We start from the raw sequence: 21,075 nt of genomic DNA on the forward strand, positions 1-21,075 counted from the left end.
TAACCTCATGTTGTTCGTCCTCTAGCTTTCAGTTAGCTTGGCTTGAGGCTGCAGAATACTGACGTCTCAGATCTTGACATTTCAAATCTATGAAAAAGCAATATGGAGAGTGGAGAATGAGTTTTATGTGTACAGAATTGACTCAGAGTCTCAGAAGATGAGCAACAGGTTAGAGTGTCTGGACAGCTGCAGGTTTCACGCTGCTTTGCTGCAGGATGAATAACAAAGCAAAATCATCATCTAGCACAGTTCAACAAAGACAACTGCCTGAGGGCAAGCATTAGTCCCAGATGCAAAGATGTAACAATCCACAAACAGTCCCTAATTATGGACCAAGTTGGCCACTTACCGTTGTGAATTTTCAGTCAGAGTAGACTTAGTGTAGACTTTAGTTATATCTTTCACAAGGTAGACTTAGTGCCTCTGTGAGCTCTTCATGTAGCATCACTTATTTCTTTGCTTAAGCTTCAGCCAAACATTTATGTGTGAGCTGCTTTTGTCAAAAGAATAAACCATCTCGATGCTAATGAGTATGGTCAGATGCGCTGAAGTGTAGCTTGCACTTGTCTTAATCTTGTCTAACTGGTTCTCCTAAAGGCTGCATTTGGAAACTGAAAAGGCAGGTGGAAGACTAAACCTCCATGTGACTTAGGTAAATCAAGGATTTGGTAGCAAGAGCACTGGTTGCACTCACGGCTCTTGAGTATGCACCTTAAGGGGGAATTCACACTGCAACACTCGAAAGTGCAAGGATATATAGAGCAGTGATGAATTTAGCATATACTGCACTAGTTAGAGAGTATAGCAATGAAGAACATCACTTGGTGCTTAATATAAGCATTTATGAAAGACCTTTTTTTTCCCGCTGAAGTATCACAGCAGTCTTCCAACAAGTGCTGTCCTTCACCTGTATATTACCTTCTGATTTTCTGAGAATAACTGGAAGATTCTTGGAGAAAGAGAAAAATTCATTTTGATATTTTGTCAGTCATTAATATGCCTACAGTTCAGTGCACAAAACCAGCCAAACAAGTAAACTGGTGGGAAGAACTGTTAATCTGCGTCTTCCCGGGACATATTCAAACTAATATTCTAGTTTTCAATTCTTTTCACATTCCTTTGTACTATGAGTCTGGATTTAGTATTCTTCATGTTCTGCATATAATTTTTGTCCTTTCTAGCTACTGTCAGGTATTGAATGGCTATTCGTATTTTTGTGGTATTTTACATTCTTACCAAATCGTTTTAACATAATGTAATATAATAACTTATTTAGTTACCTTATGTTTTAAACTTTGTATTGAACACTGCCAGGTCTTTGACATGTTCAGTACAGCCCATAACATAGGGCATAATCTTTGTTAGTTTTTAAACTTCCTTATGCTTACTTTTATAAATTTTAAATTTTCACTTCTATGGCATATACATATCCACTTTTCTTCCATTCAGTTTGAACTATATTCATGTTCATGACCAGCTGTATTCCTGACACACCAAATTGCACACCCTGAAGCTCTGTCCAGTTTGTTAGTGTGATGAAGATGAGAATCTAATGCTAAGCTCTGTGGTGCTTTGTCATCTTCCTTTTGTATTTATGGTCATTCCTTGACCTTGTGAGCAAGCCAGTTTGTTATCCAGTTGAGTATTACTTCCTTACCTTCTTACCCAATTCATTAATAATGTATCTGGTACTGGATTAAAAGCTTCCTTGGAATCCAAATGAATAATGTATACTTCTTTACTCTTGTCCACTTTTATTTTCATTTCCTCAAAGAAATTAAGCTAGTTTATTATGCATTGTTTCCATTTTGGTAGTCTTCACACCAAAATACTGAAGATTCTATTTGCATGGAAAGTTTGGGCAGTTTACCATAACAGAAATGTTCCTCTTGTATTTTTGAATACCTGTCACAGTGCCATAAGCTATATTTAATATTTTACTGACAGTACCTAAAGCAATGTATTTGGTACTGCACCCAATGCAAAAATATATTTTCACATAACAGAAAAGGAACTACAGCCTAATACAGAACAAAGTAGATTCCATCAGGAAATACTTTAAAATGTCATGAAACATATATTTTACACACAAAAATCTGCCAATCAAGTTTTTATATCAGTTACAGTTTCATAAAGTACCCTGGGGTGCGACTCTGTAACAATGTGAAGACAACAAAGGAAATACGAGTCTGCAAAAATGTCACAAACACATTAAATCTAAAAAGTACCCATTAAATTTGATGGAAGAAGAATTACTGTTCCAACCTATTAGACTGTTATATATTTGGAAATGGAATTCCTTTAAAATTCCTTGCCACTGAAACCCCTATGAATTCCGTAGGGATTCACGGTGAAAAGAAGTCTGATTTGAGACTTCTGCCATATGCTGTTCTTTTGACTTCACTGAAAATTTTGTGGGCATGTTAAGGGAGATGCAGGCTTTTGTTAGCAACACTTTTTTTCCTTATACTTCATTTTTTTGTGCTTTATTAATTGATATCAATTTTAAATAAGGACAAAAAATACAGAAGAATGTAAGCATCTCTTTGGCTGTGTGAAATCAGAAGAACGGAGCCCGAGTTTGTGACTGTCCATGCAGAGAGAACATAGATGTGTTCTACATGTAAAGCATGGTCACATAAACTTGACCATTATAGCCAACTTCACAAGTTGGTAGTCGGCCTCAGATTCTAGCTTAGAGGACTGGTTCTCCAGTCATTCATGTGACTTAATGCTTTTACCACACTGGCTGACCTGTCCTGGCACTGCATTTTGAGAGTTTCTCGTCCCTGGTGATTGTCCATCATGACAATTGGTCTCTTGGACCACGCAAGCCCAAAGCCTCCTGAACTACACTAGATGTAGTTGTAACTGTGGGGCCAAATAGTGAAGTGACAGAGCTGACATCTCTGTCTACATAATCTTGGACCAGTGGGTATCCTTCCTGGCACGTTCTCTTTCACCCCCTTCAAAGATGAGACATTGTATTGTATCTTTAGGGAGGTCACTGATCTCTGGGACTGCAGCAGTTCTTCACCACAAACCTTTGTCCCACTAACCATTACTTTAATGCTATCACTGGCACATACTGTCATCTCATTATCGGCTCCCTTTTCGAAGTAATCTATGGATATGCTGAAGAACATATCTCAGGCAGACCACTTGTGACCTCCTCCATTATGAAAACCGACCATTTACTCTGATGCTCTCTTTTTCATCTTTTAACCAACTATTTATCCATGCAGGAAGCTTCCCTTTTTAAGCCCTTGTTCTTTAGATAGGTTCAGGATCTCCTAACCTAATGTTGTCCCTAAGGAACCTCTTAAGGCCTGACCTCTACTCCCATGGAGTTCACGTTCTTACTCTCAGTCCCACCATCCCTGTCAGGATTGTATTGAAACAAATCTTAATCATAGCCTAGCCAGAGCTCAGGTTCAAATGGTGGACTTGACACTGTTAGGTTTATGGTTGGACCCTATGATCTTAAAGGTCTTTTCTAGCCTAAATGGTTTTATGATTCTCTGATTCTAAAAAGAGCTATATGGCAGAAGTCTTGGAACTTACCTGTGAGAGGTCTTTTATGCTTTTGTAGACATTTTTGTGCATGTTGAATCAAGAAGCACACTCTTTTCAACTGCCTTTTCTGAACTTTGTTGAAGGCTAACAGTAGGCTTAGGCTGAAGCCTCGTAGCATGCTTAAGGCCCCTTGTATGATGTTCTCCCTGGGAATCTCCTGAACACCTGCCCTACCTTTCCTTGCAGTCCCTTTTCTACCATCAGTCTCATCACCCCCTGTAAGCTTTCTGGTTTTTCAAACCTTGGCCCTAGCCCTTAGGACTAGCCCTAGCCTGAGGCTGGATTCATGTTACATTCAATCCCGTTACAGGCTAAAGGGGTCATGCCTTAAAAGAGGATGTAAGAATGTAGTGTTAGTCCCGTTAATGTTTTAATAATCTAATGGTACAAATTACCCCATTAATACAGAAATAATACATTAACAATAGTTAAAATTGGTCTATATAAACTTCTTTGTTTCTACTCAGTTTCTCAGGTGCTGTGCTCACCTTCTGCATGTCCCACTGGCCCCTGTGGGGGGTCACAATTACGAGTCATTGGCCTCCTGAGTCCTGTGCTGGAAGGAGTTTGATGTTCACAGTAGGAGTTTCCTTCCGCTCTGTTCTGGGGTCTGCTTGGGTTTTCTTACTACAGTCTGCATCCTTCTCCTTGATAGAGTCTGAAATTTGCCCCACAGCCTGTCACAGCCCCTTTCCATGTAAAAAGGAACTTTACAATGAGACAGTTAGGCTTTTCTCGTATAGAGTATCCACAGACCAAGCTCAACCCAGTTAGGCAATACCCACTTAACCACTAGATGATTGTCATACACTGAAAAAAATAAAATTAAAATCAGTTCAAGTCAAGCCCAGCCCAGACAACTCCTGAGACCCTGTATTGTCATTTCCTCGTGTATTTTCCCCAACAGAATTCTAACTTTTCCCAAATAGATCAGATCTATCCAGGTGTCCCCTAATTCTGTTATTTGTCATAGTTTCTAGTAATTTGCCCAGTACACATAAGACTTACATTCCTACCATTCCCCGGATTTTCTCTGGAACCTTTTTAAAGAATTGATGTCACATCTGCTGCCTTCCAGAAGCAAAGCAATTTTAAGCAATAGGTTATACCCTGCTGTGAGTAATTCAGCTCTTTCGTCCTTGAGTTCCTTTAGAAATTTGGAGTGAATACTATACAGTCCTGGTGATTTTCACTTTATCTATTTATTCCATAATCTCTTCTACAGTAATTTCAATTTCAGACTGATCTTCAGATGAGTCCCCCGCCAAGAAAGGTTCTGATTTTGGAATCTTCCCAGTTCCTTCCTCAGTGAACACCAATGCAAAGGGTTCACTTAGCTTCTTTGCAACGACCTTGTCTTCTCCGAGTACACTTTTATGTCCTGAAAATGAACTGGCCTTGCAGATTCTGGCAAACGTCTTGCTCCTGATGCGTTTGGTAGAGAAAAAGATTATTAATTTTGATTCCTTTGTTAGTTATTCTTCAGATGCTTTTTGGTCTGCCTTATTATGTTTTCACATTTAACCTGCCAGAGTTTGTAACTCTTTCTTCCTGTGTCATTTGAACATGACTTCAGCATTTTCAAAGATGTATTTTTGCTTCTAACAACCTCACTTACCCTGCTGGTTAGTTACGCCCACTTCCTTTCACCTTTCTGAAGTCTTTCTTAACAGAAATTAGGTATTTCTACTACAGTATCCTTAAATAGGTTCCTTGGTACCTAGACAGAGTTGGGACTCTGAGCTGCCCTTCACTTCCTTTTAACAATCTTCCTCTTTCTTAACTTTGTTACTTTTTTTGTCATTAAAACAAAACTGTAGGGAAGAAGTTCCTGGGTGTAAGCCCGGAGCTGTTCCTTGACCATGATCTAGTCTAGATGTTGTCGAAGGAGATTCCTGGCGTGATTCCATTCCTCAGAGCTGGGTCTGTAGAGAACAAAGAAATGAAGATGTGGGGAGATATGGGCGGATATGTGCTTGTGCTGTTCTAGGACTTTCTGTGTTCTTAATGTGACCTTGCTTTTTCCCCTGCTCCCATGGATAGTTAATTCATGCAGCTGCCCTGTGCTTCTCTCCTTTGTACCACCATTGGTTTTGACGAACAAGTGTCCCTACTTGTATCTTTGTGGCACTCTCACGGACATTTTGGGACCATAGCAGTGGGGAGTGACTGGACTTTTCTGACATTGTATCTGGAATGACGATGGTAATTGGAGTGATGCTTTACACGGTAAAACTACAGAGAGTAGCATGTGCCTCAAGCTTCCCTGCTAGAGCAACAGGGACAACTCTTCACTGTATCTGTTCAGTGACATAGCTGTTTCATGAATCTTGCACATGTAGGGTCAGCAGAACCAAAAGGAATGGCTCAGTACCGAGGCCTCTGTGCTGAAATCAGTTGTGATGAGTGCAGTGAATGATTACAAGATTGTGCAGAAGGAAGTTGTAGGGCTCTCCTCTCATCAGCCTCAGGCAAGGGACCTTGTATGCCTTGGGTAACATATCCACCAGTCAGGCTCGTAGGAAGGTCCACTGCTTAGGGTGGTGGCCTGCTTCTCCGAAGTATACTATACCTTTGGGTACAGAGGAACTGACCATCTGGTCTGGGAAATCTGTATCATGGCTAAGACAGTTCACTTATGGCATTCAAAATCGATGACTATTCAAAATAATGAGGTGTGAAAATAACAACAGGCTGGGATTCTTCTCACTTCCTTTCTATGGTACTTTTTCAGGCATCTAACGTTCTTTACTAATGTTTCTCTGCAACCCAGTCCAGAAACCCTTCGAAGAAGAGGTAAAGCTGAGGTGAAGCTGAAATGATTTCAGCTTTCAGCTGAAATCCAAAAGTTAGAACTTTTTTCCATGCCATGGCACTTCCCAAGTGATGGAAACCAGCAAAAAAATGGAAAGCTTGGATCCTGCCTACCACTTAAATTTAAAAAAATATTGTCAAATGTGAAAATAAACAGGTAGGGTTAAGCCATTCTGACATATTCCAAATTTGGCATCAAAGAGACAAGCTTGTCACAGTGGGCTCCCACAAAAGTTGAGGAGATAAGATTCCTGAGGCTTTAATCAGCTTTGGCTGATCCTGAGCTGTCATCCAGTGGTTTATATACCTGAAACATATAGTCATGGTTACAGTATGTTCCTCCTTTAGGATGCACAGATCTCCGCTCTGCAGAAAGTAAAGCTCTTTTGTAAGATCACAACTAAAGATTAAGATCTTGCATAGCATAAATACTGTTTTTTACTTATTTGCCCTCTAGCAGTAAGGCACCACTATTATGGGTGGGATTTCTCCTTTACCAGTACACTTGCTATATCCCCTTTCCAGCACTATCCATTTTGAGCTATAGCTATCTCGCTTATTTTTGTTCTGTTCATTAATATTTGCCAGCGGGTGGTCATGAATACAACAGAAATTCTGCGCAAGCAGTCAGTACCTCTGACAGGGTTTTCTTGGTCCTACTGCTGTTGAATTATCAGGAGAATAGAGCAGAAAAACATTTTTAGAAAGCTGTGTTTGATGTCAAGTGGAAACAGAAGACTACCTCCATCAAGCAACCTTGCTTTACTGGGTACCTGATGCACTACAACTAGCTAAATATAAATAGCTTTATTAATATTTCTCACAGCTTCAGGCTTTGAGAATAAAATCATTAGCTCTTATGGACCATAATAGTTCTCATATAATCTGCAGCTCATTTCAGCAGCCATCATCTTTCATTTGTCAGCTCAGAAAAATTGACAAACTCAATCCAATGCCTGTTATTGACTGCAAAAGCTGCTATTTTCCTGGTAATTATCTGAGTTCATGCCATAAGTCTGAATTTAAATGCATAATTCAAATTCTTTTGAAGTTATATGAGTCTTAGCTGTTTCATTCCTCTGCATTATGCTTGACAAATTTAGGTCCTATTTAACATTTCTAATTATTTTTTTTTATCCTCAAGGAAATCATACTTGTCAAGCTATTCCATAAAAACATAATTTTGGAGTAAGAATTTACTCATGGAAGCATACTGTCATCTTCACATAAGCAGAAATTATGAGTCAGCTCCCTTCCCCGATAAATTAAGATGTGACTTTATTTGCCTTGTGATTTTAGAGGCTTTCAGATTCACTTAGTTCACTTTTTAAAAGTAGTTACAATTCACTGTTTTTCTACAAAGTCTAAAAAAATGTTTTTCTGTGAATGATAACTTTTCACGCTAGCATTTACTGGCTCAACTTTTAAGTAAACCATCAGCTTTCAGAAGATTGGAAATAAAATAATCAGAAGTGGTAATTATGAAAGCACCATAGAAGGAAGAGCTTTGATAAACTAACAGTATAATTAGTATGGAGAGAGAGCAATGGAAATTAATGTTTGATAAATTGCACTTTGAAGAATATCTGGAGTTGCATTTCTTTGCAAAATTGAGAGTAAAACTATTTGCTTATTAAAAATTATGATTCTCTAGATTTGGAATCAGAATAATGTCAGAGAGGCTGCTCTGACATTAGTAGACTGAAAAAAAACCTGTGTTTTTTTTGAATTATGAAAAATGTAGAAATATAGCATTATAAACATGGTAAGCAGTACCCGCTCCCTAAGGTAAACTTCATTTGGATAACAACTGAATTTTAAGTTTATTTTGAACTTCAAATGTAGGCTTGTAAAACTCGGAAGTGTTCGAAAATTCCTGCAAGTAAGTGAGGTAGATGACATGATGAAAAATAATGAAATGGTCAGTTTAGACTAGGACAAAGCTCAAGACTCTGAAAAACTGTGTTAATATAGTGTGTGTATATGGTTTTATACATACATACATATATATATGTGTTATGGTCAATTATAAGCTAGTGATAACTAACATTATTTTTTATTTTTAAAAAGAAGGTTTGAAAAGATACTTTAGCTCAACATTTTTACTTGGCCTCTGTAGTTGGCATATGATTGTAATCGTAAATGCTTGGATATCAGTGAGTATTGTTCTCCTCACTAATAAAAGGTTAAGCAATGTACAGGAGAATAACCTGAATCAAGGTCAGCATTCCAGACAATTTTTTGCAGCCGATTTCTGCGAATGAGTCACTAAGGAATTTACCTTGGAAGCATAGGAAGTATCACAGACTACACAAATCTAAAACTCATAGCTGAAGTCAATGTAACCATTGTATGGGACATACTACTGAAATAAAACTGCTGTGGGTGTAGTTCCTTCCCATGCTCTAGACAATTTATGTTTGTTTTATATCTTGAATCATGAGAGTTTATATCCCTCATACATTTTAATACTAACATAACTGTTGCTCTTCTTATTATTCATATAACAGCATAATTTTTTTTAAGACCTCTGTAGCTGTTGTCTCCAAGATGTCTTTCAGACATGACTTCACAGGTTAATTAGGTATCAAGAAAGTATTCTCTTTTATCATTATTATGTGTGTCACATTTTTTTGTTTCTCAATGTCTTGTATTATGAAAAAGGGTAAATAAAGACAAATATTTTACCTAGTCATAAACATTATATATGTCTGTTAGGGCAGTATGTCATTTCTCCCTAGCGTGGAAGCATCTAATTGCCTTTGCTGCCTTCCATTGTACTGCTTCCCCTTCTGTTGTATCCTTTCATATCCTGGTAACAAGAATACTGAATATAGTATTTAAGAGATGCTGATGGAAATGTCTCATCTTACAGTGTTTCAGAGTAGCACAGAAAGCACAGATATCCAGTTTAATTTTATTTTGAATAGTGTTGTTCAGAGAATATGAATTTCACCATAAGCCTGGGCCAACAAATCTTATTCTTGGGATTCTTCTCAGGACTGAGTTTATGTGCAGTTGTCCACTAGAGAGCAGGCTGAGACCAACAAACCCATTTTATTCTTGTCATAAACTGACTTTGAACCCAGGTGTCTTAATGTAAATCGTTAGTACATTAAAGCACTGCACCTTCTAGCTTCAGCTGTGAGCATACATACTGCTATCAAACTTGATGGATATAGCTGGTGAAGCTTAGTGACCTAAGGTGGTGATAATAAAGTATTCTGAAACCTTGATAACATTTTATTCTGTCACTATGGTTTTCTTGCTCTGGTGACACCAACTAATTTGTACTGCTTTACAGGAAATTTCTGTATCCAGCTTTTTAGCCAGTCTCCAGTTCCTTACACTGCTCTTACTCTTCTCAGTCAGACTGAATTTCTTTCAGAGACAAAATATTGCTTGATATTGATTCCATTGTGCTAGATATTTTCAGGTTCTCGTACTGCAGATCAGCTGAAGCGCTGGTTCAAAATCTTGAAGAATTTTCTAACACAAAATGTACAAACAAAATGACCTATGCAGTATCTCCCAACAAGAATCCTCTGTTCTCTAATCCTTTAGAAAAACATTAAAGTCAATTTGACAGACCCTTTGCATGGAAACATTTTTATTCTCAAAAGTTGTACTAACAAGATTAGCCCGTTTTCACAGAGCCCACAAATTCTTACTATTTTTGGCCTGTTTCTCATTTGACTTGTGTAAGACACTCATCTTCTGTGGAAAAATGCTCACCCCAGAGGACATATATACCAGTGGAGAGGTTTGGAGTTCTCCCTGCTACTGTCCCTATAGAACCCACTGAATTTTTGCAGAAGTAATAGGGAGGATTTTAGTTTACTTTCCTGTAAATGAAGAATATCGCATTTCAGTTCCCTTTTGCTTCCTCAGTTTTGAAAAAAATAAAGTACATCTGTTGTTTATTTTATCTCCCTAGGCTTCTGTGAAGGCTGGTCTCGGAAGACAATTTTTCTTCAGTACTTTGAACCTTAATAATACTCTATTGTATTCTGAGAAATAAGAATTGGAAATATCTAACTAATGTCTGTCTTCCCTTTCTACAATCTATAGCCCATCCACCTTTGAATTCCTTAATGATTCGTGCTTCAAAGATCGCATCCCAGTCTTTGCCTTCTTTACCTCATCATCTGTCTTCTATAGCATGAAGCTGCTGTGGCTTCACGTTAGAATTCCTCATTTACCATATACTGCCTTTGCCGTCTGAGTCAATGCTTTCCTAATGTGAATATGGTTTTCTTTATAATGGCTTTAAAGTTACAATAGCATTAAAAATATGGATACAACCTGAAAGATAAAAAATAATTTTAGTAGAAGCAAATGCTCAGCTTGGGTTCTTTCAGCCTGAACAAATCATGTCCAATGCAGACAACTAAAATGTTGTAATAGGAAAATGCCAGGAAATCTTGAAAATGAATCATATTGCCAACTCTGCTTACAAAATATATTAGGTTTACTAATGATTGTATTTCCCCTCATATCTACAGAGGGAGCACAGAGTTCCAGTTCTTTGAATTTGGGATGTCAAAGGTATTTCCTGACAGCTTCGGCTCACTTTTCATTATTGGCAAGTTAAAGCAGTGTGGCTGCTAGCTGCTCTTCTGTAATTAGTTCAATGAGTTTAGGAAACAGCCAGAACTTAGAAGAGATGAAAAGAAATCACATATTACATGATAGTGGCACCTGAGCTACCTCTGCTCTGCTATCAAGCTAACACTCAGTATGTTACTAAACGAAGGCTTCATGCCTCCTGTTTCACAGTTCTCTCAGTGCTACGTCCGAGGAATGGAGCAGTTACTACGGAGAAAGGAACACACCTTTGGTGCCAATGGGTATTTGGGGGAAATGGGAATATTGGCAAACTTGAAAGGCGAGTAGGTCAAAGAGATCTCATCAAGATGAGGTGAGATACAGAAAAAAAAAAAGATGATTGCAGCAGCTCTTTTTGTGTCTCTTTTCTAGCTGAAGTGTTATATCTTAAGAATCCTGATATTTTTTTTACCCCAGTCCACGAGTTAGCTGAAAGGGTAATTCATTTCCTATCAGAGAGTGGATTTAGGTTGTTTACTTAAAACTTTCCATGCTAAATCCCCTATAAAGATGTAAGAAGATGATTCTGTATAGCAGCTCTTAAATGAAGATTTAAGTATTATCACACCATAATAATGAAATCTAAAGATACAGCTAAGATAAATGACAGGCATTTATACATAAAAATAGGAAAACTCTCTATAAAGGAAATCTGAAGCTTATCATAAACAAAGAAAAATTTGAAAGGAACAAGTAGGAACTTGGAAAGAAACTCCACTGAGGTTAAAGGAGGCAAGCATAAAAGGAATTTATATCAGGAAAACAAAAAATAAAACTACAGAGAGCAAACTAGTTGTCCAGACATGAAGGGATACATGTATTCAATATTATTTGTATGTGATGGAAGAGTAAAGGTTTCTTTCTTCAGAATGTGCCTGATGTGGTGATTACAGGTGATGTTACTGTCCAGTTGGAGTTTTTGCAAATTGATACACTACACCAGATTTTGGGACTTAGAGAAAGTTCATGGAAGTAACGTAAAAAGCTACTGCATCACGAAAGAAAAAACATGCCAAATCGGAAGGGATGGAAGTAGAAAATAATCTTCTTAGATATTAAAAATAGCCTTGAAAAATAAGGGGAAGGTAACAGAAGAAATAGAAAGCTGTGAAGTATGTAGGCAGGTGCTGAGTACAGAAGCAGCATGCCAAAAAAGTGAGATTTTATACTGAAAGCAGAAAATTAATTTTTCACCTCTAACTGGGGAATAGCTGTGATCATGATGAGTATGGGTGGGCAAAGAAGGTAATTCGTATTTTGGAAGAGAACACTTCAACTTTAGGGTTGCGAGAATACTTGCAGTCTGAAACTTTATGTCTCAGTTTACTTTTCAAAGGAGAATTTAGCAAGATTTTCTGAGCTTTCCGGTTCTGGATGGTGATAGAAGAAAATATCACATGCAGTATCTTCTGGTTTTCTAGCACTTATCTTTGTCCTGTTCATTGTACTAGCTTGCATAGAACAGGGAATTTGGATGCCAGGGCAGGTATGAATGGAACGAAGGGTTTCAAAAGTAGAGGACTGGTCAGAGACACAGATACAAACATTAAAAAACCCCAAGCAAACAGAGAAAGTATTGGTAAATAACATACAGAAAGAACACATCTAGCTAGAGAATGTACTGATATCAAAGAAATTACAAGGTGATCCGGGCACTGGGAAGATAATATTTGTCTATAACTAGAACCATCAGTATGAATAAAACAGGAAAACAGTCAAAATTAGGAAAAACAGATGCTCATAAAAATTTTAGATGAGATGAAAAATAGCTGTAATGTTAAAAATGGAACAGAAGACTGTTTAAAAAGTATTATTTATATACTCATTTGTGACCCCAGTCAGAATAAAGGGCAAATAAAAGACAAGTCTCAGAAAAAACTCTTAACTACTATTCAACGAGGTGAAAAGCTGGATTTAGGAAGTTAGCAAACTGAAGAAATTTTGAATCTGCAAGACTGAGAATGTGATACTCAGTGTCTGACTTGGACAGGAAGGAAGAAATCTTAAAACCGGCACTTGATTCTAGTTTTCAAGAAACAGATGCCACAGAAAGGTAAGGTAATACACAAGCCCTCAAAATCTAAGAATAGAGTAAAGATTCCCATTAAGACATGAAAATCATAGAAATACCTTAATATTGTCTGGATTCTGTCAGAGATACTCATCATCATGCACAACAGTTTCTGGCATTCAGTGTTTACAAATCTGTAAAAAAGTAAGCATCTGAACACAGATTTTGATGTCCTGAATTTTGGCACCCAAGCTTGAAAATACCGGATTTGCAACAGGCTTCCATCTGCACCAAAATTACCATGATACCATCCTATTTGGTTTTGATCGAAGGCTGGTAATAAGTTGTATTTCTTACCATCTCTATTAATAAGTAGTTCCACAATTATATAATGTAATGTATCAAGTACACGTGTAATGTATAAACTATACGCTGAAGTTGAAACTCTTGTAGCAACTCTGAAATGCTCCCTATACAAAATGTTACAATATAAATACCTAACAGCTTATTACAGTCTATTTATGGGCTGGTTAACTTAACAAGCTGCTGCTGCTAACCCTGTTTAGGTCTTCCAGCAAGGGGGTTCCATCAGTAGGACTTTGTTCACGGAGCAAAGCCTGACATTGGAACAAGGGTGATTTGATCAGTGAGAAAGCCATAAATTCATATTCTTAAGAACTGCAGTGTATACCAGCAGCTGCGCTTGTATTGAATACGTTCTTGGTGGGTAAGCAAGTATAGGAGGAAAAGTTTAACTTAAGTAGAAATTCCTATTTGGAAAAATATTTGGAAGATGAGACTTGCCTAAAGAATGAATCCCCTTCTCTAACTGAAAATTATCCTGTCAGTGAGAAGTACTTCTGTGAAAGACAGACAAGAACCAGATGTTAAGATATAAAGACATATTGTCATATTTATTTATTTGTCTTTCTCTCCAAATCTAGTAATTAGTTCCTGAAAAACTCATTCCATTAGAGAAAAAGACAACAGTTCATTCGCAATTTCTTTTCACTCTTGCCTTAAGTTTTGAGAGTGATTTCAGGGTGGTCTACCAAATTGCATGCTCCATATCCTGGCAAATTGCGAACTGTCTGAGTGACAACTTACACATATACTGTATGTGGGGAGAGATCTTGCTTGCCAACAAAGTTAAAAGAGTGTGTTGGCAAGCAGCAAGAAAGTGGGGAGGGGGTCTGAAGCTTGAGGTTTCCCCAAACTCAACTTAGTTTGCTTTTATCAACATTAACAAAAGGTAGAAGATGTGAAAATTTCACAAGGAGTAGCTAAAAATATAAGCATCTCGACAGTTATATATTTAGCCTGTTTTCCAAACTTGTATCACTTCTCATTAATTCAATTAATTAAATTTAAGAGCATCTAAAATATTTGCAATCAGCTCAGATTGTTTATTGACATCCATACAAGGTCATGATGATCCATGCTTGGGACTTTACAGCTTGAGAGACAAACCAAAGTAACCTATAAAAAGGCTACCTGAGGCACTCCATGCTTCTTCACATACATTCTCGTTCTGTGGAATAAAAGAGGAACATGTAAGGACAGGTCTAGAGTGTCACATACGAAATTAAAAGAAATTCAGCCTATTTGAGTGCATGCCTGTCTTAACAGGGGCTTTGAGTCAGAGCGCTCCAGTTCTGTCACAGAGATCAGAATGGTTCTGAGACAGATGAAGGGCACAAATAATCTTCTAGATCACAGCATAAGAGAGCTAATGGAGAGGAGTATTCAGACAGCAGATCCAGAGGAGCTCCCATTTTTGCAAAGCCGGCAGCTGCCAGAAAAGTCTTACGGAACCTACCAGGCAGCAAGACTTTGCCCCACACCCGTAGCAAGTCAAGCTATCTGCCATCAGTGCAGCCCTATGCTTAGGCCACAGGATTCTGGCCTAAATTTCACCTAATCCAGGTGTAACTTTCCCTAGATATCTGTAACCACATAACCTACTTCCGTTGTGTGCATGAAGAGGCTGACATGTCAGGTGCCACCTCCATAGCACATTGTCAGAAGAGCAGTCACAACTTGGCCACAAGGGAAGTTTTCAGTATAATTCTAAAAGAAAAACAGGAGAAAACCAAAATGTACCTAGGTTTACAGAAGATGTGTAATTTAGCAACACTATAGGAGTCTATGAACTAAAATCCCAGCAGAAGTTCTCCTCTTCAGTCCATATATCACTGCTATATTACTAGGAATGCTGAATGTTGTTGGTCTGCTTTTTGAGGAAGAACAAGACAGAAGAGTCAATAATCTTTGAAAAATAATAATAAAAAAATAATGTTTGTGGACTTAACAGATGGAGAGATAAGACTAGTTTCAAATTATTATGGAACCTTATTTGCTAAGCATGACGAAAACATTTAATTTTCATATTTCAAAAATAATTTGTATGTATTTTTATAAAGTTGAAAACTGCACTCCAAAATTAAAAACCTCATTGATGAATAATATAAGCAGTTATTTTGCAGCATGTATTCTTTTCCTCTCTGACAGGAGAGAAGAGAGCAAGAGTTTCTTTTTGAGGAATGGAGATTGTATTATTTTGAATTTGGTTCTGGGGATTTATAGATATTAGCTGGAAAATATGATCAATTCAGAGGAAGGAAATAGTTTGTAAGAACTCCTAATCAGTGTTCACAAAACAGAAAATCCATCATTCACTCTGTATGATCAGCATATAAGCACTGCTTTTTAAAGATTAGTAGTTGTTACGGTTTGTCCACAGAATCTTAATTATGAAAAATTACAAATTTGGCATGGGTAATTGTAGCACTATTAATTTTAATTCACATTTCAAGAGTACAGAAAAACATATACAGATAGTACAAAACTTTTTGAACTGAATTACACTAATTTTTTCTCCAGATTAATTAAATGAGTGCTCTTTAACTCTCTTCATGATCAACCATAATCAGGCCTTTCATTTCACCTTCAGGCTTCTGCTTTACTGAGTGATGCTACTTTCATTAAATTTTTTTTCTTTTTCTTGCATTTAAATTGTTCTTTTTCATTCATTAACAAACCGTACAGGAACATTTGTTGCCCATATGAAATTGTGAAAACAGAAATCTTGCAAACTGAAATAGCTATATGATTTCCCACTCTGAGGGCTGGAAAATTTGTCAGCTGAAATGTAACAGGCTGCTTTTGCCAAATTTCAGTTACAACTGAACAGGAATGCCTGTGAAATTAAGTAACATTTTCATACTTGATGGTTTGTCAGTTGTTAAAAAAAACACAATAGGTACGTGGTGCAGCAATCTAAATATGAAAACATGTTAGTGGTGTGTTCCTCAGTTTTAATCACTCCATGCCCTCTCGCTTTTGGCATAGCTTCAAGAAGAAATAGGAATATAGGAGGTCCCCTGACTTACCTGACTTTATGCACACGATGGTGTACTGGACTTGTGCAAAACATTTGACGCTGTGGACACTGCAACTGAGTGCACTGTCACCAAGCTTGCTGATGACACCAAGCTGTGTGGTGCAGTAGAGGGAAGGGATGCCATCCAGAGGGACCTTGACAGGCTTGAGAGGTGGGGCCGTGCAAACCTCATGAAGTTCAACAAGGCCAAGTGCAAGGTCCTGCACGTGGGTCGGGGCAATCCCAAGCACAAATAGAGGCTGGGTGGAGAACGGATGGAGAGCAGCCCTGAGGAAAAGGACTTGGCGGGGTGTTGGTGGACAACAAGCTCAACATGACCTGGCAATGCGCGCTTGTAGCCCAGAAAGCCGACTGTATCCTGAGCTGCATCGGAAGAAGCATGACCAGCAGGTCGAGGGAGGCGATTCTCCCCCTCTCCTCCGCTGTCATGAGACCCCACGTGGAGCACAAAGTGTTCTGCTCTGGGGCCCTCAGCACGCAAAGGCCATGGACCTGTTGCAGCGAGTCTGGAGGAAGGCCACGGAGATGCTCAGAGGGCTGGAGCACTTCTCCTGTGAGGACAGGCTGAGAGGGTTGGAGTTGGGGCTTTGGGGAGACCTTCCAGTATGTGAAGGGGGCCTACAAGAGAGCTGGAGAGGGACTTTTTACATGGGCATGTGGCAATAGGCCAAGGGGGATGGGTTTAAACTGAAAGAGGGTGGCTTTAGATTAGATGTAAGGAAGAAATTCTGTACTGTGGGGGTGGTGAGACACTGGCCTAGGTTGGCCAGAGCATTTGTGGGTGCCCCATCCCTGGAAATGTTCAAGGCCAGGTCGGATGAGGCTTTGAGCAACCTGGTCTAGTGGAAGGTGTCCCTGTGCCCATGGCAGGGAGGTTGGAACTGGATGATCTTTAAGGTCCCTTCCAGCCCAAACCATTCTGTGATTCTGTGATACTAACTTACCTGGTGTCCTCAGCTGTGCAATTTGCTATGCAGGTGGTCAGTAAGGAGGAACTATAAAGAGAGCTTCTGGGATAGGGCTACTATGTGCCATGTTTCCCAAATATGTCCTTTCTCCCAAGCTGAAGTGTCCTCCTAGGAGAGGAAGAGGAAGAACAGGCTGCAGGAAACCATTCTCTCAGCCACGTCTGTTGACCACATTCGGCTCACTGGTGCAGCACACGTGCAGTGCGAGCTGCACCACTTGCACTCACAAATCCCCTCTTGGGGATGCCCTCAGAAGCAAGTGTTTTCCTTTTGCCCATCACTGCTCTCACCGAGTTTGTTGCATCTGTCACTGCCTCCGGTGGGAGCTCAGCCGGGCACGTTTGGTGGGCTGGGGCAGTCTTTAGCTGATGTCTCGCAGCCCCACAGCGTGAACATCTGTACCTTGCTCCCATCTGAGTGTCTCTGCGAAGGCAGACCCTGTGGCAACCACTAGGCAGCTCCTCATGGAAGACAAACAATATCAACACTTAATATTTATCATTATATCACTCACTTTGCACTGTAATGGGGTGTATGTGTGTGTATATATGTATGTGTATGTTCAGCTACCAGAGTGTCCTGGGCGACATCTAAGACATGGCAGCAGCCGAGTATTAATAAACCTTAACTTGCTTTCCACATCCATTTCGTATCGAGAGAATAAAAAAGGAGTTTTAGACATGTTAATATGTTAATGGCAAGCTTTCATGAATGGCGTTTACCTCAAGAGCGTGAGCTGGGTGAAAACCTGCATGCTGGTGTGGAAGCACCAGGCCGGCAGCAGCGCCGGTCAGGCAGCCGAACACTACGAGAGCGCGTACTCGAGTACCGCGGTGACAGCACCACGGAGGCCCACGGAAGCCCCGGGGTGGAAGCGCCCCCCGCCCCGGCCCAGCGGGCTCGGTCCCGGGCCGCCACACGTGCCCGCTGCCGGTGAGGGCCGCCCCCGCCGCGCTCCTCCCCGCCGCCCGCCCCTTCCCCGCCCGCCGCCGCCTTGGCGCCAAGCGGCCAAGGAGAGCGTGGCCGCGCCGGGATGAGCGCCCAGCCGCCCAGCCGCCACCGGAGCGGGTACGCTGCCCGGGCCCGGCCGCGCGTCGGCTCGCCCCGCTGCCGCCCGGGGGCCGCGGGTGTGGGGACCCCCGTGATGCCGTGTCCGCGCTCTGCCCCGCCGGCCTTCGCCCTCCCCTAGCGCCCTGCGCCCCTCGCACCCCGGACTGACCGCACTGTCTCCCCTTTGGGCCGGGCCGCTCCCGCCCGGGGGTTCAGGCCCTTAGGGGGGGCGGCGGTCGCGGCCTGCGCCGGGCGGGCGGCCGCCCCCGGCCTGTGAGGTGGGGAGAGCGGCGGCACCCGCCGCGGTCACCGGCTGCTTCGGGGCAGCGGGCCCGGCCCTGGCTGGGGCCCTGCGCGGGGCAGGGGGCAGGGGCGAGGCGGGGGGCGGCGGCGGGCGGCTCCGCGGCGCGCAGGGACCGGCTGAGGGAGGCCCTCCGCGCGGGCCGGCGTTCCTGGGAACCCCTGCGGGGCCTGGCCCGGGGCGCGGCCTGCTTGCTTTGTTTATTTATTGTCATCCTGAGGATAGGGGAAAGAGCGGGTAGGGTGCCTTGTGTTCGGTATTTCCTGGAATGGAGACCGGCATGAGCGATATGCAACTAATTAAAGCCAAAGAAGTGACTGTGCCAGTAAGATACCTTTGGTGAAGGGATATTCTTGTGCAGTTGGGGTGCAGTGTTTCTGCAATGTTTATATTTGCAGGTTTGGTGGGTTATCTCTCACAAAAAATTTGAATATAGTTAATTTTCAGTGCACAAAGTATCATTTTTCTCTAAGAAAGGTTGATTTTTCCCTTCATCCCTTTCTCAAAACCTTACCGGCCCGTAAGGAGTAGGTAATGACCATGTCCCGGTACCTGTATGAGGGGAAAGATGACAACCTCAGGTAAAGGAAATGTCACATTCATTTGGTATAATAGCAATCAAAACCAAAATTTTGAGACTTAAAGAAGAAGCTGGTGTTGAAAGTCGTCAAGAACATACATCCCATTTGGCTTATGGGGAGCAAGAGCATTGCCAAAGATGTTTAGTTCCTATTTTTAGTACATGCTTTAAGTCTTTTTATTTTAACCTTAAGTTCTGTGAGTTGAGCGACAAAATGTTGATGTCCTATAGCATGCTTGATACTGGGGGAAAAAGCTGGTACAATACAGTGGGAACATAATGCATGTGACATCACAGACAAAAAAGCAGAGGACAAACTTAAAAAAGGGGGAGAAGGGAAAAAAGTGATACCCACCAGTTTTCCAGTTGTGCTATATGGTTGTGTAGCTGACTATCCTGATTGTCGTATGACAAAATTTGAGGTGATGTATTCTGGTTTAGGATTCTCACCTAAACTTTTCATTAAGGTACACTTTTTTTTTTTTCTTAGTAGCTGAATGAAATGTCTTCCTTTTTCAGATGGTGTTACAGCTGATGTGAAGCCTAGGTGGATGAAAAAGAACTGGAAAGGGAGGCATTGTCCTCCAATTATAGAATTTTTTTCTCTGTTTTCCTTTAAAATATGTTTTGAAAAAAGTTTATGCAGACTTTTCTGCAGACTACTAATCACTCTAGAATTTTAGGATTTTTCCCCCCCCTTTCTTCCTGAGCAGTGTTATCTTCATGGCTTTCAGTTCCCATTATTTTTATTCATAAGTTTTATGAATTATCACAAGGATAAGCCTTAGTTGCTTATTTTACAGCTAGCTATAATGTTTTCTAGAGTAGCTTTCATTCATGCAATTCTAGAACTTAGAAATAAGCGTAAGGAAGATGATCAGTTGCCCCAAATCCATAAACTTAATTTTCCTGTGTGTGCTTGACTGCTAGCCAAGGCCTTGGCTTCTGCTCAATCAGAAATTAAGTGTTTTATACCCATTTCACACTAGCATTCCTGTGCACTGAGGGAATTATCTCGCCAGACACGATGATGTTAAGTAGAAGTAAATCAGTAAGGTTGGTTTTTGGGTTTTTTTATGTTCTCTTTGATGTAAGCCTTCTGCTCGTTTTTCTTACATGCGGTTCTGTATTTATGAGAAATGTACCGAGTAGCTTTTTTTTCTGTTTTGAATAAATAGGGTTGCTAGGGAATAATTCCACAAAAAGAGATCTCATGATCTCTTAGTTCAGAGTACTGTTGTCCTGCTGGAGCCCTTTCCCAGAATGTTTTATTTGGTGTAGTCCCTCATTGTGTGTTGCATGCCTCTCCAAAGACATCACTGTGATAGTCATGTAGTCAGGAATGTATTAAACTGATCATTTAAAGTCTGATGGTGTTTTGGATTTTGGAAATCTGCTTTTGTGAGATATTTTAAACTGTCACTTAAATTAGCTGAAACACTTTCTTGGCATTTCAGTTAACCTGTCAAAGTTGAATTTGGCACAGAGAGGTGTGAGGGCATGTCTTAATTTGTTCTTTCTGATGTGAGCTTCATGTTTTCTGAACACTTTCTTAGTAGGATATAGTCCCAACCATTTAGTTATGGTTGATGGTTCAAGCCAGTTTGGGGCACTCTGAGAATTACGTACTTGATTTGTGTGTTCGCTTTGACAATTGACAGTTCTGGGCACTATTTACAATGTTGTGGAAGCGTGAGAGGGGTTTGCTGGTTACAAGAAGGGTGTATGTTTCTCTCTCCTCACGTTGAGACTATGGCCTTAAAG

The 21,075-nt window shown here is 40.4% G+C and overlaps 1 protein-coding gene across 5 annotated transcripts in view; it reads left to right on the forward strand.

Annotated features, from left to right (window-relative positions):
- DCTD (dCMP deaminase) overlaps positions 1 to 21,075 on the forward strand; it is a 63,257-nt gene that overhangs the window by 21,315 nt on the left and 20,867 nt on the right. Inside the window, exon 1 of one of the 5 annotated variants that reach the window (XM_056326369.1) lies at positions 18,366 to 18,448. The exons of 2 other annotated variants lie outside the window; for them this stretch is intronic. In XM_056326369.1, the coding sequence (XP_056182344.1) occupies positions 18,414 to 18,448 (35 nt within the window). In that variant the 5' untranslated portion in view covers positions 18,366 to 18,413. Of the gene's footprint in view, positions 1 to 18,365; positions 18,449 to 21,075 lie in introns of those variants that run through there. 2 more of the 5 variants (XM_056326371.1, XM_056326370.1) reach the window with 2 other exon arrangements.

The sequence above is a fragment of the Falco biarmicus genome, chromosome 1, assembly GCF_023638135.1.
Source record: "Falco biarmicus isolate bFalBia1 chromosome 1, bFalBia1.pri, whole genome shotgun sequence".
Lineage (NCBI taxonomy): Eukaryota > Metazoa > Chordata > Aves > Falconiformes > Falconidae > Falco > Falco biarmicus.